This window comes from Ovis canadensis, chromosome 6, assembly GCF_042477335.2.
Source record: "Ovis canadensis isolate MfBH-ARS-UI-01 breed Bighorn chromosome 6, ARS-UI_OviCan_v2, whole genome shotgun sequence".
NCBI classification, from domain to species: domain Eukaryota; kingdom Metazoa; phylum Chordata; class Mammalia; order Artiodactyla; family Bovidae; genus Ovis; species Ovis canadensis.
In genome coordinates, this window is record NC_091250.1 from 83900864 (window position 1) to 83928769 (window position 27906).

The window sequence follows — 27906 nt, forward strand, 5'->3', positions numbered from 1 at the left end:
AATACTGCTTCAAAAACTTATGGCCACCTTGCTGGTGAGTGTTGATAACTGCTAAATGCTAACAGACAAATGCTGCTCCTTTAACATCTTTCCTGCAAAAACAGAGCCACCCTCAGACACCTGTTTCCTAATAAACACAAGAGATAATGTAGCAAATAGTCAAGATTTCTTGGCTGACCTTCGAGGTTTTTTTCCCTGATTGATTTGCTTTCACACCAAGATCACTGTGATAAACTGCTTCAATAAGAAACTTATCCACTTAGGAAAATCAGAGAGCCCAAACCATAAACCCAATTGGAGTCAGAAGGACTATGAAGACGTCAGCAATAAGCATAATGTTCCCTTTCAGCAATAACAGATTCATCCTTCCCCACTACCCCAAGATGGGTTTTCACATTGACTTGCTGTGCTCAACAATGTGAAAATACTCTGATCCCTGAGAATTCATTTTTGGGAACACAGAAAATAAATGTGCCCAATTCTGAATTTCTGCCAATAGCTGAGATAATACAGAGTCATCAATAGCTAGTTGTCAGAACCAGGAGTTAAACTGCACCCAAGAACCCAGGATATTGACTCTGTATCCTGATTTATACAAAAAGAATTTTATTGACAGGAAGAAAACCCAGGGTATGTAATATAAAAGTGTGTGGGTGTTAGTTGCTCAGTTGTGTCTGACTCTTCTCAACCCCATGGACTATAGCCCAACAGTCTCCTCTGCCCATGGGATTCTCCAGGCAAGAAAACTGCAGTGGGTTGCCATTCCCTTCTGCAGGGGATCTTCCCTACCCCAGGATCAAACCCGAGTCTCCTGCATTGCAGGCAGATTCTTTACCATGAGCCATAAGAGAAGCCCTCAATATAAAGAGACATGGGCAAAATTACTCCATTTCATATACTTAATATCCATGTAAAAATAAAAACTTCTAAATATTTTTGATGTAGAAAATAAAATATATATCAAGCATTAATTTTTTTCTTTGAATTTTTTTATTTTTAAGCATTAACTTTCAATGAGGTTTTCCTTTTTACCTCCATGATACAGTTTTCAAGATGAGTTAAGTAAAACGTAAAGTGTACATACACAAACCTTCATTAAATGAATGCTGACACATATATATAAAGCATTTTCCTGAGAAAGTACAAAGATGCAGAAATATTCACGTAGGGCTCAGAAAACCTAACAAAGACAAAAGGTCCCCAGTGGGAGAGTTTGTCTTCATGCAAAAAAAACCTGGCATGAGAATAGGAATACAACTCTTGGGGTTGGATTGGCTCCCTCTGAGCTCCTTTAAAACCCTGAAGTTTATCAGTCTGAATTAATTCTTCCAGTGATTCTTCCCAGAAATATGCAAACTGTTCCAGAGGGACATTTGGAGAAGTTGTGTTTATTCTTTTAAGCCAGCAGCAGCATACAAAAGAGCCCCAGTTCTCGAGAACTGACCATGAGCTAAGCAAGTAACCTAAAACAACCGGCTTTCCCAAAACTTCACCAAACCGGGCAGACATAAAATCACTGCTGCTGCTGCTGCTGCTGCTAAGTTGCTTCAGTCGCTAAGGTCACTAAAAGGACAGCTGATTTATATTGTGACGCACTCAAATGAAATATTTTTCACTAAGTTAAAAAAGCTTGGCCCCTACATTTTAGAAACCACTTCCCATAGACACAGTCTTTCTTGTATTTCTGTATTTCTACCTCCATACACATTGGTTTTCTTTGGGCATGATTTCCCAAGTTTCTCAGCATTCATTCCTGTTCTCGATCAGAGATCTTAAAACCCTGAACAAAAGCAGGAGTGAAATGGGAGTGAATGGGGGTGAATCAGAGAAGACTTCAAACTCTTTCATTTAGCTGTAAGGAAATAAGAGTGCAATGCAATGTTATTTGGTGTATGAAAGCTCCCAACATGTTCTTAAACAGCAGAAAACATGGAATGCTCAACATTGAGAATTAACAGGAAAGCATTTCAATAGAGCAAGAGAATCACAATGTTGCTGTTCCACAATAAGTAAGTTATTGTAAAGTACACTTGACATTTTAAAGGTGGACAAATTCAGATGCTCTTAGAGACTTCAGTGCCCACAGACAGAGTTTAGGAAGTTGAAGGCTGTGAACTTCTCTCCTGACTTAATCCATGCTTTGTTTTGCATTCCTCACAGGTAAGCAGGCAGTGCCTAAAACAGAAGCAAAAATGTTGGTTTGTACTTTGACACTGGAAGCTCTAGTCTGAACACAATATTATTTAGAGTTAAAAAAAAAATTTAATTGATATATAGCTAGTTTACAATGTGTTAGTTTCTAGTGTATGCAAAGTGATTCAGTTCTCCATATACATATGTTTATATATATATTATTTTCTATTATGGTTAATTACAGGATATTGAATATAGTTCCCTGGGTTATACAGTAAGGCCTTGTTTATCTATTTTATATATAGTAGTTGAGCATCTGTTAATCCCAAACTCCCAATTTGTTCTCACCCCCTTTCCCCTTTGGTAACCATAAGTTTATTTTCTATGTTTTTGAGTCTGTTTCTGTTTTGTAAATAAATTCATTTACATCATATTTTAGATTATTTAGAAGTATTTTCTAAGCTAAAGTTTTCAAGCTTGTTTTTTCTCAGGAATAATCGGAGTTGTTTCTTGGTTTCAGACTCCTGGAATTCCATCCGCTAGAAGGCCAACAATGATCTTCCTGTCCAGTGTTGTTGTCAGCATGCTGTGCTGCCTTTCAAACAAGTATGGGGTGTTTAGAGTAAGGTGTCCCCAACGGGAGTCCTATAGTACCATGGTAGAAATAGTTATTATTCACTGAGCACTCACTGAGTGTCATAAACAATCATTCCTATTCCTTACAACATCCCATAAGAAAATTCTGATCGCCATTTTATACAGATGAGAAAACTGAAGATTTGAGAGTTTAAGAAACATGTCCAAGGTCACACAACTTGGTAAGTAAACAGAACTGCCTTTGAACCCAGCGACTCTAACAGCAGAGGTAATGTGGCTAACTCCAGAGTCCTACTGCTTGTATCCCCTCATGAACATCACAACTTATATTAATAGTAAAGGCTCTGAGAAGTCTTGCAATTGAGAGTCCTGGTTGAACTTGTGTAATCTTGTGACTGTAGAAGCTGTGTCGGCTGATTAAGGCATTCATTATGCACTTGTACAATGTCTTGAACATAGTAGGTACTTACTAAATGATTGATGAGCAAACAAAATAGGTAACTCAGTTAAATCATAATTATTAAAGAAGTTAAATAGCAACAACTCAAACTTAGAATTTTTTTCAACATATCAATGTTAAAAACTATTTTAATATTACAAATGGTTGAATGACCTTTCATTTACTTTTTAATAGTTACCTTTATTATAATCCCTTAACCAAACAGAGCACAAACCTGTTATGCCCTGGACCGAAACCGGCTCCACGCAGCTGGCCTTCAAAGGAATGGAATTTACTTTGGCATACTCCTATATACGATGCTTTTCCAAGGCCAAATCCTAAGATACCAGCAACTGTAAAAGCAGGTTAGGAAAGATAAACAATTTAAATATTTGGAACCTCTGTTGTCTGCTAGAACTTTCTTTATTAACAGCAATAATTCTTATATCAAAAGTACCTTACTAAATCAATGAGCAAAAACTCTGGGAATGAAGCTCTCTATTAAAGAGCAGGATTGGGAACTAGAGACTTTTTGATCTCCTCAGTTTTGAACTGGAGATAGAAGGGCCAGGTTACAGCAAGCCAAGGTGATGCTCTGACGCGGGCAGCCAGAGGGCGGCCCAACTGGCAGACCAGTCTGTGAAGTCACCCAGGAAGGGAGAGGGGGGACTTGAGTTGTGTCTCTGGGTAGCCTCCAAATCACTAGGTAGGAGACCCCTTAATTCTCTGTATGGATGGAGTATGGGGAGACACATTATCTTGCAGGCAGGGGAGGGAGGTTATGAGGCAGGACCATGGAAAACATTTCTAACATGCTATTCTTGCCGGGAATGAGGTTTTGGATGGTACACCAGAATGCATCTTCTGTGGGCATAAAAGGTCTCTGCATAATCAGTGCAAGAAGGTGAAAGCCTAAGTTTATGGTAAATGTATATTAGAAAATGGGCTTCCCTGGTGGTTTAGTGGTAAAGAATCTGTCTGCCGGTGTAGGACACTCAGGTTCAATCCCTGAGTTATGAAGTACCCCTGGAGGAGGGAATGACAACCCACTCCAGTATTCTTGCCTGGAGAATCCCACGGACAGAGGAGCCTGGTGGGCTACAGTCCATGGGGTCCCGAAAAAGTTGGACATGACTTAGCAACTAAACAACAACGTTATCAGAAAGCCCTGATTTTAAAAAAACCATTCATTTATCACGTCCATTATAGAAAATATTTGGAAAAGATTGGCTAAAATAAAAAATTAAAATCCCTTGTGGAGCTGTTGTTCAGAGGCTATGCTGGCAATGCCCTCTTGTGTCTCCTGCCAGGCCCTCCTAGGCCACGCTTCAGAGAAGACTAAGGTGAAGTCCCTACTGTTCAGCTTTCAGTCAGAAAGTATCAAATGAACTAAAAAACTGCAATGTGGCAAAAAATGGACACTAGTGTTTCAGAGAGGTTGACCTGGACATTCCTATCTCCAGTTACTATAAACATTTCCTTTTTATAAAAATGAGTCTTTGTTTAACTTCTATCACTTACGTGCAACTTTAGGCAACGAACCAAATCTTGGATTTGCGGCTAAATAACCTAGGAAGTAATGTATAAAGACATTATTATTTCATTTTATAACATTTAAATTCATAAAGGATAAAGAAGTCTTAATTTCATCTGCAAATTTAATTTCCCTTTGCCATGTAACCTAACACAGTCACTCATTCCAGGGAAGAGGACATCTCTGGGAAAGAAGTATGAGGACACAGACTAGAAACAGTCTAAAGCCTGCATAAATAAATCCTTCACCAAAACAGAAATGCCAAGTATTGTACCAAAACCTGCCAGGAAGACCACAGGAAACTGGATTCTCTTAAGTTAAAACATTTACTAAATACCGACTCTTACCATGATGGACCAGTCCTTGGGTGACAAGCATGCTTACAAGAGAAAAAGGCAGAGCTGTAAAACAAAAAAGCCCTTAAGTATTGGTATTTTGAAATTTGGCACCTCCCCTAGAGGTCAGGGAGAATTACTCTGGTTTTTTTCCTCTTACTTTGGCAGTGAGATCTTAGTCATTTGTTACTTTACTTATTTGACAAATATTAAGCACCACATGGAGAATTTTCTTGGGGTCTGTCCCAGGCACTCAACCTAATGCACAGCATTAACATAACAAAATCTAGACTCCCTGCAATTCCATCTCCCAACACCCACCATGCATCATGACTCTCATCACCACATACAACATAGGCATCTTTGTGTGAGTGTGCACTGAGCTGGGGAATCTGGGAGTTGCCGTGAGCTGTATAGTTAGTAAATTTCAATCCTGCAAAAAAGTGTTTTTTTTTAAAAAGGACAATAAAATGCACATCCTGTTTAGGATAGTGCCCTGCTTTTGTCTTTTAATGCCATTTTGTTGCACGACTTGGGTATGTTTATTTTCTGAAAATTACTATATTTGCAGTAAACATGGGCAACGTTTGGAGATGATTTTTAAAAACAGACACATTGGTCTGGCAAAAGCAGTTTCTAGTCAAAATGTGTCAAATGACTTCTTCCCCAGCAGGGAGAAGTGATTATATACATATATATATACAATCTTATATATATTAACAGGATTATTATATAATATAATATATATATATTATATATATATATATATATATACATACATACACTATTTGATTTGGCTTAGTTGCTAGCTCTTCCTAGTAACCAAGCCAAATCAAATAGCAACCAGCTTTTCCACTCAGATCTATCTACCTGATGGTAGGCAAATGAGTCATACTGTAATGTTAATCTACTAGGGGCTTACTTCAATAACTTACTCAGAAAATAATTTCTAACAGCATAATCAATAAACAGTAATGCATAGCAAATATCAACTTCTAAGCAGTGTTATTTCCAAAACAATTGATACTGGATTTAAATGATTTAAGAAATCAAAATGAGTATTTCAAAGTAAAATTATCTCTATGCCAGCAATAATGGGACTATATCTACAGGCTCTAGTATGACATTTTCAAATGAAAAGTCATGAATTTTTAAAATTAGATGGGACTTTAACGCACTGCCTGAATTCACACCCTTGTCTTATATAAAGCAGGTCCAGAAAGAGAAAGAGACTTGACAGAAAAAGTTATTTCAAGACACTGTAAGGGAAGTATTAACAGAATGCTCCCACTCTTCATTCATTCCACAAATATTTAACTGGTTCACATATTTTTATACGTGAAGCACTGTGCTTGGCTCTAGGAGGGCTCAATGAACCTGAACTTGATGAAGGTTAGAGTCCAGTGGAAATGAGGAAGGTCTACTCTTTCAAGAAATTCTAAGTTAACACTCTTGGTTCACTTTCTCGGTCACATGAAGGAAAGTGTTAGGGGTGAATCACTTTTTGCTAAGGAGGGTCAACAGCTCCTACATCAGATATTGTCCCTGCCCTTAAAAAAGTCTCAATATGAATTTAAATTCCAAACAGCCTCAGATACCAATGTTCTTCCCGGAATTATGCAAAGTTCCTGCTCAAAAAAAAAAAATCATTACGATAATTCTAATATGATATTAGGCAGTTTATATTAGGCAGCAAATAAAGTGTTAACAACAATTAAGAGGGGTGCGATTACCTCTCTTCCAGAAACTTTCTTCTTGACATTCCCGGATAATCTTTGAAATCTCTGATCTGTGGATGTGCAGTTTTGATTTTGGACAAAACAACAGACTCTGCAAGAGAAGTTACATGATGAGTTGACTGAAATCATCAGAAAAGCATCTGTTCTATTTTCCCCCCGAGGAGGGCAAGGAGGTCTCTTCCCTCTGGTCTCACAGTGTGTGTGCCTTAGATCCCGGCTGCCAGCACTGAGCAATAGCCAGTTTCAGCCAGTGCTTTCCAGATGCAAGCACTGGGTGAACTTGAGCAAGAAAAGAATTTTTTTGAGAAGCAAACAGTGATTCATGGTTTAGCGAGCATAAAGCAGATATCTGGTCAGAATGCGTTACTGCTGAGGCCACATTTTCTTTCTTAAATATTTTTATAACTAGGCTGCACCAGTACTCTTGCCTGGAGAATCCCAGGGATGGCGGAGCCTGGTGGGCTGCTGTCTATGGGCTCGCACAGAGTCGGACACAACTGAAGCGACTTAGCAGCAGCAGCAGCACCAGTTCTTAGTTGTGGCATGCGGGCTCTAGTTCCCTGACCAGGGACTGAACCCTGGCTCCCTGCATTGGAAGCTCAGAGTCTTAGCCACTGGACCACCAGGGAAGTCCCCACATTTTCTTCTTACTTCTAGCCTCTGCACACAGTCACTTTCCCTGCAATTCTACTCACTCTCTGGGTTGTAATCTTTTGTTGTTCAGTGACTCACTAATTTTTTATTATGGTAAAATACCCATAATAGTTACCATTTTAACCATTTTACTTAAAAAATTTTTTCATACTCTGGTATATTTTATTTTTAAAAAAATTCTATATTGAAGTATAGTTGGTTTACAAAAATGTGTTAACCATTGTATACAATAAAAAGTATACAATAAATGGCATTAAGTATAATATTGTGCAGCCATATCTATCTAGTTCCAAAACTTTTTCATCACCCTCAAAGGAAATTCCATACCCATCGAGGAGTCTCTCCTCATTCCCTAATCACCTAGCAACCATTAATCTGCTTATTTAACTTATATGCAGAGTACATCATGAGAAACGCTGGGCTGGAAGAAGCATAAGCTGGAATCAAGATTGCTGGGAGAAATATCAATAACCTCAGATATGCAGATGACACCACCCTATGGCAGAAAGTGAACAGGAACTAAAAAGCCTCTTGATGAAAGTGAAAGAGGAGAGTGAAAAAGTTGGCTTAAAACTCAACATTCAGAAAACGAAAATCATGGCATCTGGGCCCATCACTTCATGGGAAATAGATGGGGAAACAGTGGAAACAGTGTCAGACTTTATTTTTTGGGGCTCCAAAATCACTGCAGATGGTGATTGCAGCCATGAAATTAAAAGACACTTACTCCTTGGAAGGAAAGTTATAACCAACCTAGATAGCATATTCAAAAGCAGAGACATTACTTTGCCGACTAAGGTCCATCTAGTCAAGGCTATGTTTTTTCCAGTGGTCATGTATGGATGTGAGAGTTGGACTGTGAAGAAAGCTGAGTGCCAAAGAATTGATGCTTTTGAAGTGTGGTGTTGGAGAAGACTCTTGAGAGTCCCTTGCACTGCAAGGAGATCCAACCAGTCCATTCTGAAGGAGATCAGCCCTGGGATTTCTTTGGAGGGAATGATGCTGAAGCTGAAACTCCAGTACTTTGGCCACCTCATGCAAAGAGTTGACTCACTGGAAAAGACTTTGATGCTGGGAGGGATTGAAGGTAGGAGGAGAAGGGGACGACCGAGGATGAGATGGCTGGATGGCATCACTGACTTGATGGACGTGAGTCTGAGTGAACTCCGGGAGTTGGTGATGGACAGGGAGGCCTGGAGTGCTGCGATTCATGGGGTCACAAAGAGTCAGACACGACCGAGCGACTGAACTGAACTGATTCTGGATATTTTGTACAAACAATATCATACAGCATGTGACCTCGTATGGCTAGCTTCTTTCCCTTTGTGTAATGTTTCAAAGGCTCATCCATGTTGTAACATGTATTTCATTTCTTTTTATGGCTCAGTAATGTTCCAGTGTATGCACATAACACATTCTGTTTATCCATTCATCCATTGATGGATATCTGGACTGATTCCACTGTCGACTATTGTGAATAATGCTGCTGTGAACATTCCTGTACAAGTTTTAGTTTTCTGCTCTGCTGGGCCATGTTGTAACTCTGTGTTTAACTTATTGGGGAACTGCCAAACTGTTTTCCATAGGAGCTGCACCGTTCTACAATCCCACCAACAATGTATGAGGTTTTCAATTTTTCTATATCCTTGTCAACACTTGTTATTTTCTGTTTTCTTTCTTTTCTGTTAGTTGCACTGTGCAATTTATGGGATCTTAGTTCCCCAACCAGGGGTTGAACCTCAGGATTTCTTTTTTAAAATTAGCACATTAAATGCTTTTAATATAAATTATTAATTTGTTTAAACTAAAAAACTAAATTGTTTCTGTTTTTGATTGTGGTCATGCCAGTGGTTGTGAAATCGTGGTTGTGATTTGCATTTTCCTAATGACTAATGACATTAAGTATCTTTTCATCAGATTTTTGGCCATGTGTATATCTTCTTTGGAGAAATACCTACTCAAGCCCTTTGCTCATTTTTTAATTAGGTTGTCTTTCTGTTGTTGAGTTGTAAGAGCTCTTTATATATTATGGATACTAAACCCTTATCAGATATATAATTCATAAATAATTTTTCCCATTCTGTGGGTGATTCATTTGTTTTTTCAAAACAAACTTTATTGAAATTTTTCCTTAAATCACACTTATATTTCCTTGTTTGTGAATTACTTATGTAGGTCCTTTGCCTTTTATCTCCTGGAATTTTAGTGATTTTCTTGCAGGTCTATGGCTTTTGAAGTTCACCCTGTTGATTTTGCAAATGTTCTTTTTGGACTTTCTGTAGTAGATGTCAGTGTGAATGGTGATTACCATTTCTCGAACACTTGCCCCTGGGCCAGGCACTGTGCCAAGCACTTTACTTGGTGAGATGAGGTACAAGGACCCTGCGGTGCCAGTGCCTTCAGAGCTCTACCTACCACCCAAGCAGGCCACTCCTCTCTCCTTCCTCAGCTCCCCCAGCGCAGCACGCGGAAGCAGTGGTCAGGGTGAGCCACAGCAACCAGAGAAGGAGCTGCTCTTACGCTCCACTTATGTTAGCTCAGCAAACACTCCTCCTTACCCCAGTGTAAATAGTTCTTCTTGGTTCTGCCTGTGGCAGAGATAAGCATCTCTCTCCTTCCCCTCCCCTAAACACACATACATGCAGGGTCAGGGAACCCGACTATCACAGCTGCTGTGAGTCCTGCAGTCAAGACTGAAGTTCCAGCAGAGTGTCCTCAGGGAGCTCTGGTGAGCCTTTTCTGTGGAGCCATAAATGTTTTATGGCTCTCCATTTCACAGAGGCAACTTGGGTGTCTAAATTCTTTTCCTTGTGACATGATATCATTTGTCTATTTGCCTCTCCTAAACTTCGCTCTTAAATATAATCCTCATAACCCATTTTTAGCTTGAAAAGTTGACCTCAGAGAACATTAACTCTACTTACCCATCACAATACCTTCTCTTTTCTTCATTCATGTGTCCCTGAGACACATAATCTTCTTCTCAACAAGCTGAAAAACTGTGCCCCAGTTAACACTTGGGTTCTCAATCTGATGACTAATTTAGTAGTTAAGGGCTCTGCCATCTCAAACAGTAACTACAGTCAGCAGCATATCGTTAGCATGATTAGCCTTGGTAACAGAAATGTAAAAAACTTGCATCATGTAGCACTCTGTTAGATTCAATAAAGAGTTTTGCTCTGCTAAAGGAAACCTCTTCAGTCACTGACAACCTATAGAAGAGTTAGTTAAGTTGAATTCTAAACAGGGAAGGGTAAAGAAAAGATTTTGTAAATAAAAATCTCCTTTTCAAGACAGCCAGAAACATACTTTTCTTCTCCATTCTATTTTCCTTGAGCCTATCCCACAATGTGGCAGGCAGAGAAAAGTAAGACAATTGATCAAGGATGAGGTTTAAGGGCAAGTCCTGTATGATATTCCTCTTCAGACGGCAGACTTCAAATGATAAATACATACCTGCTTGCTTGGTGGTGGCAAATGGGGACCTTTTTCTTGGTTTTCATGTGTGGATACTGAAGCCATGATGACCTTGTCTTTGCTTTTCTTCTAGCTGAGTGGACTCAGCTTCCTGGTTGACCCACTATCTAAGGAAAGTAGAAGAGAGTCACTGTGCAGTGACTGAACATTTATGTCAACCATAAAAACACCCTTAGGATCAACTCCCCTATTTGGGAAACTTACTTTCATTTTGTCATTAATCTTAACTTCCAACCACCAGCAAACTTACTTTCTAATGCTCCTACCCCAGCAACACACACACACACACGCACACACTCACGCACACTAACAGACTGATGGTGACAGATCAGAGGTGGAGTCAAATGGGATGTCAAAGAAGGCACAGTGAAATGGCTTACAACCTATAGTGTCAGTCACCTGGTCGTGTCTCACTCTTTGTGACCCCATGGACTGTGTAGCCTACCAGGCTCCCTCTGTCCATGGAATTCTCTAAGCTGGAGTGGGTAACCATTCCCTTCTTTAGAGGATCTTCCCAACCCAGGGATCCAACTCAGGTCTCCCGTGTTGCAGGCAGATTCCTTACCATCTGAGCCACCAGGGAAGTCCTTAAGACTTATAAACTACCCTGAAAAAATGTCAATTCATTACAAGGTCATCAACTTACACAAATATTTACTGTCTATTATGTGCCAGACCAAAGGATACAAAAGAAGACGAAATCAATACTAAAGTAACTCACAGTCTACTGGGAAGACAGGCAGTTATACAACATGTAGAAGTCTTCCCTAGAGGTAGGCACAGGGTGCTCAGGAAGGAGAGGAAAGAAGCCATGTTCTCTCTGGTTAGATCTGAAGACACCAAAGGCTAAGACTCTTGAGCTTTCAAGATGACCTGTGGGGAGTGGATGGACTCCAGGGGAGGGAGACCAGATTGGAAAGAGCCATCATAGTCTAGGGAATGAAGTCAAGAGGCCTGAACCAAGACCCTTGTGGGAAGGCTAGAGATGATAATTTTGCATCTGGAAATGTTGGATTTGGGTGCCTGTTGGGGCATACATTGGAATTAGCCATTAGGAATTAGAATATTTGAGGATTTGGGTCTAGAGTTACAGAATAAGAGTAGGCTGGAAAGATCAGTTTGGAAGTTGCCATCCAGGAGATGACAGGTAAAGTGGGAAACAGGAATAAAATTGTGTAAGAAGAGGACTAGAGAACGTGAACATCGAGGCCAAGGGAATACCACAGGAGGAAGAACAAGAACAGGCCAAGGAAAGGACTGAGAAAGAAGATCTGATACAAAGAGGAAAGAGTGTCTGAGGAAGAAATAAATCATCAGTATCACGTGGCTCAGAACAACAGGCATAGTCCAGGTGAACCATGAACCCTACCCAACCTCCTGCCCAGTCAACGGGCCACTGTCCTCTGCAGGTCCAGACTCCATGACAACCACTGACTTCCATGCAAAATGAATATATTTTCATACACAATTCAGTTTCCTACTAAGCTGCCAGGAATATCAGCCAAGGGGATCCATACTTGACCAAGTTTCACTTTCGGTGCTTGATGTTATTGTAGAGGGAGTATGATGCCCTAGGGTGGAAAGTCTTGGAATCAGGAAGACCTGAGTTCAGATCCTGACTACTTGGTAGCCTGGCTTTGGGGTAAGTAACTTGAAGTGTCTGTGCCGCAGCTTTTCAACTGCCAAGCGCAGGTAATGGATCCTAAGGGGCTAGAACAAGGATGAGGGTGAGGTCCACAAGTCAGCGGCTCCACACCCAGCACCCAGCGTGTGTGTGAGCAGTAAAGGGCAGCTGTCAGAACCCTGAGCACCCTATTTCTGGAGGACTTCCAGGAAGTCTTTGCTGCCATAAGGCCAAATTAGATTATCTTTGCCTAGTTAGGCCATTGCCTCAAATCCGGAAGCAAACACACTACAACTGGGCTTTGGTGGTGAAGTCCCTTCACATCCACTTAGCCTTCAGTCCACATTTAAGCTGGGCTTCTCAGGGTGTTGCCTAAAGGTGCAGCCCCCACCCTATGCCCAGATCTGGTTTGGGGTCCCTCTGCTTCTTTAGTTGTTGGGGGTGGGGTGGCAGAAGTCCTGACGGGTGGGCAGTGGGAGGGAGGCGGTCGGCAGGATAGAGGGGTGGGGGCGTGTGATCGGACACAGGGCGGGTCCCTGCACTTTCTGGTAGGGGAGTAGGGACGGGGAGTGGGGGTTGGGGTGGAGCGGGATCAGCGTGCAGGAAATTGCTGCCATCGGGGTCGCATCCGGAGCCGGGCCAGAGGGGTGGCGGTGTAAGGGGCGATTCTAGGCTAAGTACCACCGTCCTGAGGACCCCAGAAGTCATGCAGTCAAAGAAGGCCACCCCCTCTCGCTATCGCACCCGCTGTTACCTGCCCCCACCCCTCAAGAGGGCACACCCGCGGGGCTGAGGATCGCCTCGCAGGCCGCGTCTCCCTCGCGCGCCCAGCCAAGCTCGCCACCCTGTGCGGCCGCGGCTGCAGCTCGGATGCTCCGGCTTCCCCGGCGCCCGCGCCCGCCCCTGGCGAACCCCCGGAGCCCTTACCGTGGTCCCCTTACGGCGCTCGCTTCCAGGACGTTGCCTGTGCTCTGCACCTTCCCTCCGCCTCTTTCTTCCTCTCGCTCCGCCCCCGTGGCGCCCCGCCCCTCGCTTCCTCGCGTGAGTCATTCAACAAGTGCACCCCATCCCCCGTCTCGCAGTCCCTTTCTCTGTCGGTGGCCTCACACCCACACACAACTGCCCCGGCTGAAACCCGGCTCCTGTTGGAATCTCCGACTCCACTCCCAAGTCTTGTCCAGACACCCGGTAGATTCTACTGAATACTTCCTCGATGGCCTTTCAAATAACTCCTTTCCTCCCAACAAAAACAGCGACAACCATTTATTGAACACCCTCCTTGGACGAGGCGGCTACTTCCACTTATCTGCAGGCTTGTCTTGTCTTTTTTTGCAGTGTAATTGGCATAACGTTATATTAATTTTAGGAGCTCAACATAATGGTTCAATATTTGTATACATTGCAAAATGATCACTCAGTAAATCTAGTTAACATCCCTCACTGTTTGTAGTTACCAAAAAAAATTACCCCACCCCTCCCCTTGGATGAGGATTTTTAAAATCTCCTTTTAGCAACTTTCAAATATGCAATATATATATATATATATATAATTATTAACTATAGTTGCCATGCTGTACGTTACATTCCCATGACTTATTTTATAACTGGAATTTTCCACCTTTGATGCCCTTCACTCATTTTGGCGATCCCTATGCAATCTTTTCTACAACTCTCTACAGAGAATACTGTTATCTGCATTTTATGGACCAGGCAACTGAGTTGTGCCAGGCCACACTGGTTGTTCAGTCTCAGTGGTGTCTGACTCTTTGCCACCCATGCACTGCAGCACACCAGGCCTCCCTGTCCTTCACCATCTCCCAGAGCTTGCTCAAACTCATGTCCACTGAGTTGGTGATGCCATCCAGCCATCTCATCTTCTGTCGTCCCCTTCTCCTCCTGCCCCAATCCCTCCCAGCATCAGAGTCTTTTCCAATGAGTCAACTCTTTGCATGAGGTGGCCAAAGTACTGGAGTTTCAGCTTTAGCATCATTCTTTCCAAAGAAATCCCAGGGCTGATCTTCAGAATGGACTGGTTGGATCTCCTTGCAGTGCAAGGGACTCTCAAGAGTCTTCTCCAACACCGCAGTTCAAAAGCATCAATTCTTGGGCACTCAGCTTTCTTTATGGTCCAACTCTCACATCCATACATGACTACTGGAAAAACCATAGCTTTGACCATATGAACCTTTGTCGGTAAAGTATTTAAATAAAAAATAAAAGATACGTCTTTACTACCTGGGTCACTCTCCCCAACCTCAGCTGCCATTCCTCCCTGGAACATGCCACTGGGACTCAGGGAATGTCTTGAGTTGGAAGAGAGGCTGTGCATCAGATGGAAGGCCCTTATCATTTCACATCTTTTCCGACTGTCCTAATTAGTCTCTACACCTCTGGCCTCTTGCGAGCCCCTCCGCCATCCACTGGGCCTTCCTTCTGTTCCTCGTGCTCACCCAGTTCTTCCAACCTGAGTGAGGCCTGGCATGGAGCCTCCCCCTGCCTGGACTCCTCTCCCCATCAGGCTTGTGCTGGTTTTTTCCTGCTCTTTCTTCTCTGACTCTTCCTCATGGGGACCTGCCTTGACCCCACGCAGCCTAAAGTGGGTCTCCCTTTTGCTTGTTCATAGCGCTTATCATGCGTTATCATGAACACTCCTGTTAGTGTGCTTACTCCTTTAAAATTTGTTTCCCCTTCTTCAGTGTCCTCTTCCTGAGATACGATGGTAGAGATAAGATGGTATTATTTTGCCCACTATTGTATACTTAGCATCTCATATTCGGAAGGGCCCAGTGAAGAGCTGAATGAATGAGCCGATGAGTCTGAGTTCAAAGGCTGGATGTCAGGATACTGTTTGGGAGAATCTGTTCTTCCCAGTACACCCCCAGACCACTGCTCCTCCATGTGATTCACTGCTTTCTTTTCACTCCCACTTCCCCCTTCTAAATGAAAGGAGGTACAATTCTGTTGCTAATTTTGCTTTGTATTACCGGAAGTCAGAAATAACTCTATTTCGTGGTCTAAAAGGAAGAGCTTTCTAATTGGTTTTGTGATAAAATTGAATAGCCGTACGTTACACCGAAGTTTATCTTCCAACAAATATGCTACAGGCATTTGACCTTTTAACATCTTGCTACAGTACAGTCTATGTCCCTACCCTCATTTCTACTTTCCACCAGAATGTTCTACTTAATTGTCTGAAATAACTAGAAGTTATCCATCAGATAGTAAAGAATCCACCTGCAATGTGGGAGACCTGTGTTTGATCCCTGAGTTGGAAAGATCCCATGGAGGAGGGCATGGCAACCCACTCCAGAATTCTTGCCTGGAGAATCCCCATGGACAGAGGACCCTGGCAGGCTGCCGTCCATGGGGTCACAAAGAGTCAGACACGACTGAGAGATTAAGCGCAGCACCCATATGCCATGGGCATGGATTATATAAATTCACCACCTGGTACTGGTTGGACAAATGTGAGGTGCCCCTGTATTGTTCTAGGTACTTTCAGAGATAAAAGAGAAAAGACATGGGTCCCTTTCACAAAGGACAGATCACTTCCCAAAGAATTAGGATAAAATATAGTATATGTAGCCCTAGAAGTGGATAATACTGAACAGAGCCTTTCTTTACTAAAATTTTATTTAAAAAAAATTATTGTAATATAGCTGATTTTCAGTGTGTTAGTTTCAGGTTTGTTTTTTTTTTTAAATTCTATTGAAATATAGTTGATTTACAATCTTGTGAACAGAGCCTTTCTTAGGTCATGCCTCAGTAGCTGCCGGGGCCTCAGGATCATGATGGCAAAGTTGATTATCGCTGGCTAATGTTACAGAAACTGTGGCTGATTTAGAAAGTGCAAAAACGTTCATAGCAGGCTGCAGCGTGAACAATTTCCATAGATCTGTGCTGTCCCCAGGAAAGATCCCAGTTCATTAGCAGGACCCTACAGGATTCAGCCCCTGCCTGTCTCTCCAGCACAGCGATCTTAGGCCCTTCAGGGGTCCTACAGAGAGACTGAGGTTCTCCCTTCTCATGCTTCATGCTTTTGCATATGCTGGGGCTTCAGCTTCTGCATTCTCCACCCCTCCCTCACCCATTTTTAAAAAAATTGAAGTATAGCTGATGTGCAGTATTATATGTTACAGGTGTACAAAGTAATGAACCGGAGTTTTTAAAGGTTATACTCCACTTATGGTTATCACAAAATATTGACTCTACTCCCGTGCTGTGCAATGTATCCTGGTAGCTTATTTTATGCATAATAGTTTGTGCCTCTTGATTCCATCTTCCCTTCTCTCTCCCCACTGGTTAACCCTTAGTTTGTTCTCTATAACTGAATCTTTTTTGTTATATTCACTAGTTTGTTGTATTTTTTTAGATTCACAAATAAATGATATCATACAGTATTTGTCTTTCTGTGACTTATTTCACTTAGCATGATGTTCTCAAAGTCCACATGTGTTGCAAATGGCAAAAATTTCTTTATGGCCAAGTAGTATTCCATTGTATGTATACCGCATCTTCTTTATCCATTCATATTGATGAATGCTGAAGTTGCTTTCATATCTTGGCAATTATAAATAATGCTGCTATGAACATTGCATATATGTATCTTTTGGAATTAGTGTTTTTTTGGGATTTTTTGTATATATAACCAGGAGTGGTATTGCTAGGTCATATGGTAGTTGTATTTTTAGTTTTTTGAGGAAACTCTGTACTGTTTTTCACAGTGGTTGCACCAATTTACATTCCCATTAGCTGTGTATGAGGGCTCCCTTTTCTCTACATCCTTGCCAACATTCATCATTTGTGTGCCATTCTGACAGGTGTGAGGTGATAACCTCATTGTGGTTTTTAACTTGAATTTCTTTGACAATGTAGAGCACATTTTCAAGTGCCTATTGTCCATCTTCATGCCCTCTTTGGAAAAATCTCTCTTTGGGTCTTCTGCCCATTTTTTACTCAGGTTGTTGTTTGTTTGATGTTGAGTTATGTGAGCTGTTTATATATTTTGCATATTAAACCTTATCAGCAAATATTTTCTCTCATTCAGTAGGTTATCTTTTCGTTTTGCTGATTGTCTCACTCATTCTTAAAGACTATGCCTAGGGCTCACTTCTTCTTGACAGCTTGGCCAGACTCAAGTTTGCCTTCCCAACTCCTGGGTTCCCACTGCACTTTGCAGTGGATACCTATTATGTCTATGTGTGTGCATACATATGTATTTGTTACGCACGTATGTGTATACAAGTTTAACAGTTATAACTAACATGTGTTAAACACTATGTGCCTCATGTTCTTCTGGTCTCTTTTCACCTTTTAACCATCTGCACAGCAGTCACCTGACAGAGATGCTAGTAATTTAGTCAGGAAGTGACAGGACCAGCATTTGAACCCAGGACTGAGGGCCGTATATGTCAGAACTGTCTCTCAGCTATCATCACATTATGTTACAACCACTGATGTCATTCATGGCCACTCCTCTTGACTGTGAGCTCCTCGAGGACAGGGACTGATCTTGCTCAGTAAATGGAACACAGTATGAACTCAAGAATGAGTAAATGAGTTTAATGAGGCATGGAATTTAAAAAGTGAATAATACCTGGTCCTTTATTTCAAGAGACTCACAATCTTTTTCTCCTTTTTTCCTTCCCCAAATGGTTGCAGGGCCTTTTAAAAAACCTGATAAATTGGTATTATTATTCCAGCTTTACATGTAAGAAAAATGAGGCCAAGAGTTCAGTAACATAGCCAAGGTCATAGCTGGGAACAGGCACAGCCAAGATTCAAACCTTAGTGGCTTGGCTCCAGACTCATGCTCTGAACCTCTAGAATAAATATGTCTCCACTAGCCCTGGTGGGCAGAAAAGACACAAAAACGGATGCAAAACTAGAGACAGAGTGTGGAAACTCAGGCAGCGAGGTAGGGAGAAGGACCCTGATAAGCACTTAGGAGCAGCCTGCCACGAGACTGACTGAAGAGCAGACCCTAGTTGGGAGGGCAGGGTAGGGGATGCATAGAGAACAAAGTTCTGGTGGGAATCTCTATAAGTGCCTTAGGGAGCTCTGGGCTCACTCACAACCACCTCTGCCCTGCTGGTTAGAAGGGACTCTGGGATCTGGTGGGGACGTTTCCTTGTGTGTGTGTGTGTGTGTGGGAGGGTGTAGGGGGGATGGGGGGTGGGCATCTTGAATGACCTTGGAGTGGCCAGAGCAACTCTCACTTTCCAGCCTTCCTTTTTCTGTGCCAGCTCCCCACTTGCCAGCTGCCTACTTCTGTGAATCACAAGATCCCGTTGAGTCACTCGTTCCCTCTCTGAGGAATAAATAATGTCAAGTCTCACAAAAGCTGAGCAGTTGGGTTTACAGAAAGCATGATGCAAAGATGGAACACGGGTTCTGTTCTCCTTTGTGAACGGGCATGGCTGCCAGGATAGGCGTGTTGCCAGGCTCTCAGCTTGAGCTTTGGGGCCATCAACCCAGAGCCCCGCTGTTTTAGCTTTGTTTAGATTTGATGCTCAGGCTGCCAGACTCAGCAAGAAGCAAAGTCAGACCCAAGGATCATAATTTTGGCCCAAATGGGGAAAATCTGAGATATGAAGATGAGTGTACATCAATTTGGTCCTGTCTCCAGTCTTCCTGAGACAGGCCTATCCTTTATTTTGCCCATGAATGCCCATGATTGACATCCTGAAAGTTAATTTAGTGCTTTAATATTCCAGAGTTGCTTCCCACAGCCTACAATGTGCAGAGCCCTTTGAATGCAAAACCCAGAATGTTCCTGCTGTGGCAGAGAGAATATGCGGTCAGACAGAGGACAATAATATCTTGTGGCAGATATTTTGACCTCTCTCCAAGGGGGCACTGTCATCTTGGTGTCTTGGTGTCTGATCTGAGCCTCTCTCTAGAAGGGCCTCCCAGTGTGGCTGGAGTAGGGGTAGCAGTGTTGTGTGTGTGTGTGTGTTAGTCACTCAGTCGTGTCTGATGCTTTGCGACTCCATGGACGGTAGCCCACCAGGCTCCTCTGTCCATGGAATTCTCCAGGCAAGAATACTGGAGTGGGTTGCCATTCCCTTCTCCAGGGGATCTTCCCAACCCAGGTCTCCTACATTGCAGGCAGATTCAGAAAAGCAATTTGATTTTATGGTGAAAAATACAACAGGGTATAAACACAAGTCCATTCTGAAGGAGATCAGCCCTGGGATTTCTTTGGAAGGAATGATGCTAAAGCTGAAACTCCAGTACTTTGGCCACCTCATGTGAAGAGTTGACTCATTGGAGAAGACTGATGCTGGGAGGGATTGGGAGCAGGAGGAGAAGGGGAGGACAGAGGATGAGATGGCTGGATGGCATCACTGACTTGATGGACGTGAGTCTGAGTGAACTCCGGGAGATGGTGATGGACAGGGAGGCCTGGCGTGCTGCAATTCATGGGGTCGCAAAGAGTCAGACACGACTGAGCGACTGAACTGAACTGACTGATAAACACAAGAACGGATTTGGCTCCTTGCAGGGCATAATCCTACTTTAGAAGAGAGGCTAATTAATCAAAATCTAATTGATCAAAGTTTGGGTAAAGCTGATGTGTTTTGAAAACATAGACTTTCTCTTTTAGAGCAGTTTTAGATTCACAGCAAAATGAAGAGGAAGGTATAAAGATCTCCCCCCACCTCCACTCCTGTACCTCTTTCCTGTTATCAACCTCCCCCAAAAGAATGGTGTGTTGGTTGTAATGGGTGAACCTATGTTGACACATTATTTTCACCCAGAGTTCAGAGCCTAGGAATTTAGTACTTGGACTCGAGCTAGATTGCCTGGATTCAGTTATAGCCCCATCGTATGCCTATAGACTATAGTTATATTAATATAAATAATGGCTTGGCATGGTAGCTGACACATAGGTAGAGCAAGCAGTTTGTGTTCATGCCCATCTCCTTCAGAAAAACCCTCCCTAGCTTCTTGTGCAGTGATCCTTCCTGTGTGCTATACTTGAATGACCTCTTTATTTGCCTCTCAAGATGTGAGATCCCTGGAGGCAGGGACTGTCTTTTTCACCTTCATGTCTGTGGCGGTAAAACCACCCTAAGATATTAATTTCTGTTTCATGCTTGTTCAGCAGCTTGAGCAAATAGTGGGACTTCCCCATAGCAAGAAAATCCTCAAGGGTGGCCTTAACTCTGTGGCCAAAATTTTGGCTCCCTGACCTGCAATGCCAAATAGAAATACAGAGACAGAGTTTAGAGGAAATAGAAAAGAGGAGCGTTATTATTTTTGCCAGGCAAAAGAGAAACATAGCAGGCTAGTGTCTCAAGAACTGTGTCTCCCTTTCTCGAGAATAGGGAGAGGTTTAATATCCTCTTGAAGGTTTCGCTTTTTTTTTTTCTCTCTTGCAGAGTTTCAAAATGGCCACAGCTGGCATCAGATAACTCAGTAACTGGGTCTTGTGTTCTGAGGTTATCCGCCTGTGACCTTCTTTTTTGAGATGCAAAATGCTACAAGAGTGTAGGGGGAAAAGAAAGCGAGGTGCAGGGTATAGTTTACGGGTCAGAGAGTAATTTGCTTTGTGAAGGACAAGTCCAGCTACAAGTGTTTGTTAGCAGTAACAGCTAAAGAATAACCAAGATTGTTTAATTCTTGTAGGCCAAACTTGAGGCCTGTTTGACTGGTATGTGCCAAAGGTTGTTCACTCATTTTCTGTTGTTGCTGTGACAACTCCAGGTTTGTTGATGTCTTTTGCATCAGAAGTATAAAGGGAGAGATCATTTAAAAAAGCATGAAGCAGGCATCTGGAACATCATTCCTTTGTAAAATTTTGTTGTAGGAAAAAAGAGCCCTAGCTGAGAGAGGGAGAAGTGGACTGATCCTAGAGGGAAGATTTTGAGTTTCTGGAGGGACTGGAGAGGAAACAGAAATGCGTGGAACCTGGAGGAGTGGAGGCCAACACTTCTCTGCCTCTTTCTAGATCTGGTCTGTGAAAGGACCTCATGGCAAAAGAGCTCCAGTGTGCCCCGAGAAGGGAGGTTCATTGAACATTTTGCTTCCCTGCCTTCGTAAGTTGTGGTGCTGGGTTGGGGCCACAGATTTCAAGGGATTGTGTGGACTTTGACATTGACCATCTCCAAGGCACCACAGGGGATCAGAGGGCTGTCAATGCTCTGGGTTGTGCCAGAGTCCCAGAGCCGTACTCTTGACCCTAGGAGAAGGGTACCTCCCCTCTCTGCCCCCATCAAATTCACAAGTTTGAATTTCCTGAGTAGCAGTGTACACCTAACAATTGTAATTTTATCTAGAGACATAAGAATGTGGCTCTTTCTGAACCCTGGTGAGATGAGCTAAAATTCACACATGCAATGTGTGCCTGGTCCTTGCCAAAGCAGTCCTGAGTGTGTTTGGTAAGTGGATGACACAGGAAGCATCTTGAAATGGATCCAGTCTATCTGAATAATACTATAGAAAGGGTAGTTTTTGTTTACCAGCTTTGAATAAAGATTTTCCAGGGCAATTTCCCAGGGCAATTTCCTGAGCTTTTAAAGCACATTCAAATAAGCTGTCTTTGAAGAAAGATTCACAAGACTTTCATGACTGCAAGTAAGCAACAAGTTGAGTTTATAACTCTCAGTCTTATATTTGTTGGTTGCCCAGGAAGCTAAGCCTGGCTGCTTAACATTTGGACCCTGGAAAGATTGGAGTCTCCAGTCAGAACTTGTATCACAAAGCCCCACCTAATATGGTAAAGCTTGTTAGGCAAAACACCCAAATCCTGCTTTGTGAGGATCATAGTGTCCTTCATTTCACAAAGCTGCCTTGTACCTACATTTCCCGGTCTTTGTTCAGAATGAAAGTTGTTTAGGCTGTTCTGCTCTCCGTTACTTGCAGTCATTCACCTGAGAATTACTCAAACGATTTAAATCTAGAGATAATAATAATAAAAATATTCCTTTATTTCTCAGTGTCTGCTCATTCCCCTCTTCAGCTTCAGTCTTCAGAGATTTCTTTCTAGGTTGCTCTAGTAACCTGCAGACTTGATTTATTTTCTTGCCCTTCTAAGTATCAGAAGAGTATTTATAAGAAAGAAAATAAATGGAAAAGCAGGAACAGGCTAAACAGTATGACAAAGCATTCAGGCAAATCTTGAAAGGTGAGATATTCCAGTGGACAACTGCTTTGGACTCCCAGCAAGTCAGCACCATAGAAACCAAGGATGTTATGGAGGAAAAGAAATTGCGACCCAACCACAAGTGCAGCCTGTGGTCCTAGATTAGATTCTAGTTTGAACAGTTTTGAACATCTATTGGGAGAATAATCGTGAAAATTGGAATAAGACTTGGGTTATAAATGATATTAAAGCTCATTAAGTTTTAATATTAGGATTAATAGTGTGACTTGTTAGGAGTAAAAAGTATTCATTTTGGTTACATAGGATGTCCTTATATTTGTGAGCTGCATACTGAAGTATTTAAGGGTGAAATGCCATGATGTCCAGCATAAAAAAAAAAGAATATAAAAGAATAAAATCTGGAAGAACTGAGTTATATCTCACACTAGATCTTCCTTACATGATCCAGTTAACGTGAAGTCTGCTTTACTGTACACGAGTGTAGATATGGTACACGAATACCTCGGTAGGGAAAGTACATGGAATCTGGGGTGTGTTTTGCATTTAGTAAGTGTGTGAATTTGGATGTTTCTCTCTGTGCCTGCTTCCCAGCTGTAATATAGGTGTAGTCTTAGTGAACCTATTACAGAAGGTAACTATGAGATTAAATGAGTTAGTATACATAAGCTCATTAAAACAGTTCCTGGCACAAAGTAAACTGCTATGTAGGTGTTAGCTCTTATCATTATTATTGTTTTTGTTATTAAGGAGTATGATCCTAGAAGATGCTGTGTTGGCAAAAACTGATATAATCAGCACAGCTTCTTGAAATTTTTGATATGTTTTTAGTAGCTGTGGGAAGCCTATATTCCTAGGGACCCATCTCTGAGTTCTTCCTTACAGTATATTGAGAAATGTCCCAACCTTTGTTTTGGGGATTGGTGAACAGTGGTGAGACCTAAAAACAGTTTTTTTTTTCTCATTGGTTATAATAAGGCTTTGGGGTTAGTGTCCTATTAAAAAATCTTAAGTTTTAAGTGTAGTTAAATAATAAATAAGCAAAGATACTACTAGAAGTAGAATCTTCTGACAGGAATACTTCTTTATTAGAGATGCTAGAATCCAAATTCATCTTTTCTTTAAGAAAATTAGTGAAAATAATGTGTGATGATTATCTTTATGTGTCAACTTGACTACCCAGAGATGCCCTCACTATAAGTGGACTTCTTTGATGGTCCAGTGGTTGAGAATCTGTCTGCCAATGCAGGGGACCCGGGTTCTATCCCTCGTCTGGGAATATTCCATATACCATGAGGCAACTCAACTCGCGTGCCTCAGCTACTGACCCCATGCTCTAGAGCCCGTGTTCTGCAACCAGAAAAAGCCCTGAGCAGTGACGAAGACCCAGAGCAGCCAAAAATAAATACATAAAAATGAAAAAAAAATTTTTTTTTGATTATGTCAATTATCTGATCCAGGATGTTTGTGGATAAGATTAGCATTTGAATCGGTGGACTCAGTAAATTGTCCTCCACAATGAGGGTAAGCATCATCCAATCGGTTGAGGGCCTGAACAGAATAAAAAGGTGGAGGAAGATCTAACTCGGTCTGTTTTTCGCTGCCTCACTGATAGAGCTGGGACTCCTCATCTCATTCTCGCTGAACCCTGGATTGAAATTGACACCATCGGCCCCTCTGATTCTCAGGCCCTTGACCCAGCTTTCCTGTCTCCCCAGCTTGCAGATGCAGACCATGGGTCTTCTCAGCCTCCATAATTACATAGGCCAATTCCTCATAACCTCTGTCTCTTTCGCCTATCCAGCAGGAAATATATTTGTTTGTTGTTTAGTCACTAAGTCGTATCTGACTCTTTGTGACCTCTTGGACTATAGCCCTCCAGGCTCCTCTATCCATGGGATTATCCAGGCAAGAATACTAGAGTGGGTTGCTATTTCCTCCTCTAGGGGATCTTCTCAACTCAGGGACTGAACCCATGTTTCCTGCACTGGGAGGCAGATTCTTTACCACTGAGCCAACAAGGAAGCCAAGAGATATATATCTATACATATCTGCATGTAACACACAATATAACATGGCTTTATAAATACATCCCTTCAAGCAAATCTGACACATGATGACTTAGGACTACAGTTGGTCTCTGTCGTTAACAGAATAGAAAGACAATAAATATGAGTTTGTAACTATATTTTCAGATTTTCAGTTTAGATAAATGCTGTCCCTCAATTAACACTCCAAATGGCTTTAGTTTTCAGTGTTTCATGTCAATTTTGGCCCTTTAGTACAGATTAATAACTTTTTAGTATCTTTCTTCTAATATAAACAGAGCTTTTGAACTTTAGGCACTGTGAGGACTTTGCAAAGTGTTCCAACAGCACATTTATCTTAGGTTTCAGAGTAAGCTGATATCTCAAGATTAAATGGATGTGTATTAGAGGAAGTCCAAAAGGGCTAGGTTAAAGTTTACAATTATGATAAATTATGAAAATCATTTATTTGATAAGGTCTGCACTATCAAACTTACAGCCTCAGAAATGAGAACATTGTTATGATGTTACTATATAATATATAATTTCATAAAAGAAAAACTTTATTTGAAATATACACATGAATAATTTAACATCTCCTGACACTGAATGACAAATACCTTGCTAACATACTTCACATGAGATGTCTCATAGCTTATCACAACACTCAAGGATTGTTCATGCCTGTTTCCCTTGAGATAACTGATACGCTGACAGGTTAAAAACTGGATTGAAATTTAGAATCAATGATCTATTCTTCATCCAACCAATATTTGTTGAGTGCTTAGGAGAAGGCAATGGCACTCCACTCCAGTACTCTTGCCTGGAAAATCCCATGGACGGAGGAGCCTGGTGGGCAGCAGTCCATGGGGTCGCTAAGAGTCGGACACGACTGAGCGACTTCACTTACACTTTTCATGTATTGGAGAAGGAAATGGCAACCCACTCCAGTGTTCTTGCCTGGAGAATCTCAGGAACGAGGAGCCTGATGGGCTGCCGTCTATGGGGTCGCACAGAGTCAGACACGACTGAAGCAACTTAGCAGTAGCAGCAGTAGTACTAGGTGTCAGGCAGGCCCAGTTCTAGGTTCTGGAGATACACAGGTGAATAAAGCATCAAAATTCCTGCTTTGAGAATTGGCAACACAATTCTCTGGAGTCTAGCAGTTAGAATTGAAAATGACTTCTTCCATGGCTAGGTGGCATTCCAGCCTGACTTTTTATAAGTTTAACTCTCCAAGATGGCTTCTTTTCCCTGATGGAGAAAGGTCCCCAAACACATCCTAAGTCTACAGAGAGTGAAAATCTGGACTAAAGCTAGACTCCTTGAGAAAAACAAATAAACAAAAACCAAAAATAAAAAATACTCTTTGACATAGCTACTTCCTTAAAAAACAAAAAATCAACACACACACACACACACACACACTGTATACACTTCTCTGTATCTTTTCAAATCATCACCCATTTTACACAAACTTTGTGAACACAAGGCAATACCCTATACAATTCAGGATTGCCTAGCCAGTGGACTATTTTTCTCTGTTATAGATACCTGGTTGCAATAATTTTCATGTAGTACAAAAAAAAAAAAAAAAGAAAACCTCAGTGTATTTCCGTAATACAATGACCTGAATTTGCTGGGAGAGACTGTAGTTCATCAGGTAAGATTTTTACTCCCTTAGCAACCAAATTGCCCTCATGCTGCAAACTATAACAACCTCTGCAGTCGCCTGACCTACTTAGGGAACCCAAAGTGCACACCAAAGCACCTGCATCTCCAAACACCATGGCCCAAATGTACATCTAACCTATAATTTATGGTTCAAGGTTGCTGTTTGTTATGTTACATGGGCAAGGAGTCTCAATAAGACATTTAAAAATAGTGACATTTCCCTATAGGCAGCTTCTGCACCTATCTAAACTTTCTATAATTTAAAATAGAGCACAAGCTTTTCATATTGAAAAGTACTGGGATAAGCAAATAATGGGATTCCTTCAGCAGTAATCATGAGCATATAAAATTCTTAAATCATCATCCTTATACTATACAGTTATAATGATGAACACATTTTTACTTCTATTTTCAAATATGATGATTTATGATCTTTATATCTGAGTCCCATTTTACAGCCTTAATACATGCATATTATATTAAAGGAAGTGAAAGAATCTTGAAATAAGATTTTCCTCTCCTCCAGGTTTCTGAAGATAGCACTCATTTCTTTTACCATTTATTGAGAAAAAGCTCATATGATTCATAGAAATGTCGGATTTTTGAATAACAATGCCCAGGAGGTTTGAGCTGTGCATGAAGATTTAAAACAGACGACCTTAGGATATTGGAGTTTATATTCATATTAAACACCTACCTAGTTCTCCTGAATTTTATGACAGTAAAAAGCAAAATCTTCCTGAACAGAGAGTCTCAGGTAAGCACAGCGCCATGCACAGGAATAGATGGGAAATTTCAGTGCAAGGTATCGCATCATGAAAGGGACAGTGAGGGGATAAGGCCATCATTTTACATCATTTAGTGTAAATGATTGCTGTCTTCACCTTGAACACCTCATCTTACTGCCATCTCATAATCTTTATGTTTTGGTTCTTATTATTGTGGGGGGGTTCTCTTTCCTCTCCTTGGCACTAGGGACAATTTGATGATAAGTCAACCCACTCCAGTGTTCTTGCCTGGAGAATCCCAGGGATGAGGGAGCCTGGTGGGCTGCCATCTATGGGGTCGCACAGAGTCGGACACGACTGAAGTGACTTAGCAGCAGCAGCAGCAGCATTGGATAAAGAGTTTGGACTAAGAAAGAGAACAGAGAGTCCCATTCTGGCTCTAGAGGACCTGGATACATTTTTGTTATAGGACAAAACATCCCACCTTCTGGGCCTCAGTTTCATTATCTGTAAAAAGGAGAACACTGGACCAGATGATCTCCGAAGTTTCACTTTTGGCTACAAAATTCTATGATTTAATCTAGTTTCAGCTATGGAAGCTAAGAAGCAAAATGTTAGCTGTAAGAGGCTAATATACATACTCTGGTATGTATTTGAATACATACCAAATTCATAAAGCAAAAATGTAATTCAAATTCCTCCAAGAGTCATCCAATTGCCCACGGGTGGTACTGTGGCAAGGTCGATATCATTCCCTACTCAATGTTTCCTTTTATTGAAGGGAAATCCATCAGGAGGCACTCCTGGCCTCTCTCTGCACTATCCTTGCTCTGCTCT

At 41.7% G+C, this 27906-nt stretch overlaps 1 protein-coding gene and 1 long non-coding RNA gene across 3 annotated transcripts in view; one reads left to right on the plus strand and one right to left on the minus strand.

Moving 5' to 3' along the window:
• Positions 1 to 1368: 1368 nt before the first annotated feature.
• OCIAD2 (OCIA domain containing 2) lies at positions 1369 to 13656 on the minus strand. 2 transcript variants are annotated; one of them, XM_069594079.1, is made up of 7 exons: positions 13460 to 13656; positions 10888 to 11015; positions 6772 to 6868; positions 5051 to 5104; positions 4691 to 4738; positions 3405 to 3522; positions 1369 to 2175 (listed from the first exon to the last, which is right to left on the minus strand). In XM_069594079.1, the coding sequence occupies exons 2-7, from the start codon at positions 10951 to 10953 to the stop codon at positions 2094 to 2096; spliced, it is 465 nt and encodes a 154-aa protein (XP_069450180.1). In that variant the 5' UTR covers positions 10954 to 11015; positions 13460 to 13656; the 3' UTR covers positions 1369 to 2093. The 2 variants fall into 2 exon arrangements, with proteins under 2 accessions (XP_069450180.1, XP_069450181.1); XM_069594080.1 differs by having other exon boundaries at positions 10888 to 11011; positions 13460 to 13625.
• Positions 12288 to 27906, plus strand: part of LOC138442529 (uncharacterized) — a 47308-nt gene continuing 31689 nt past the window's right edge. The window contains exon 1 of the long non-coding RNA XR_011257765.1: positions 12288 to 12550. This is a non-coding gene — a long non-coding RNA (uncharacterized lncRNA). The remainder of the gene's footprint in view (positions 12551 to 27906) is intronic.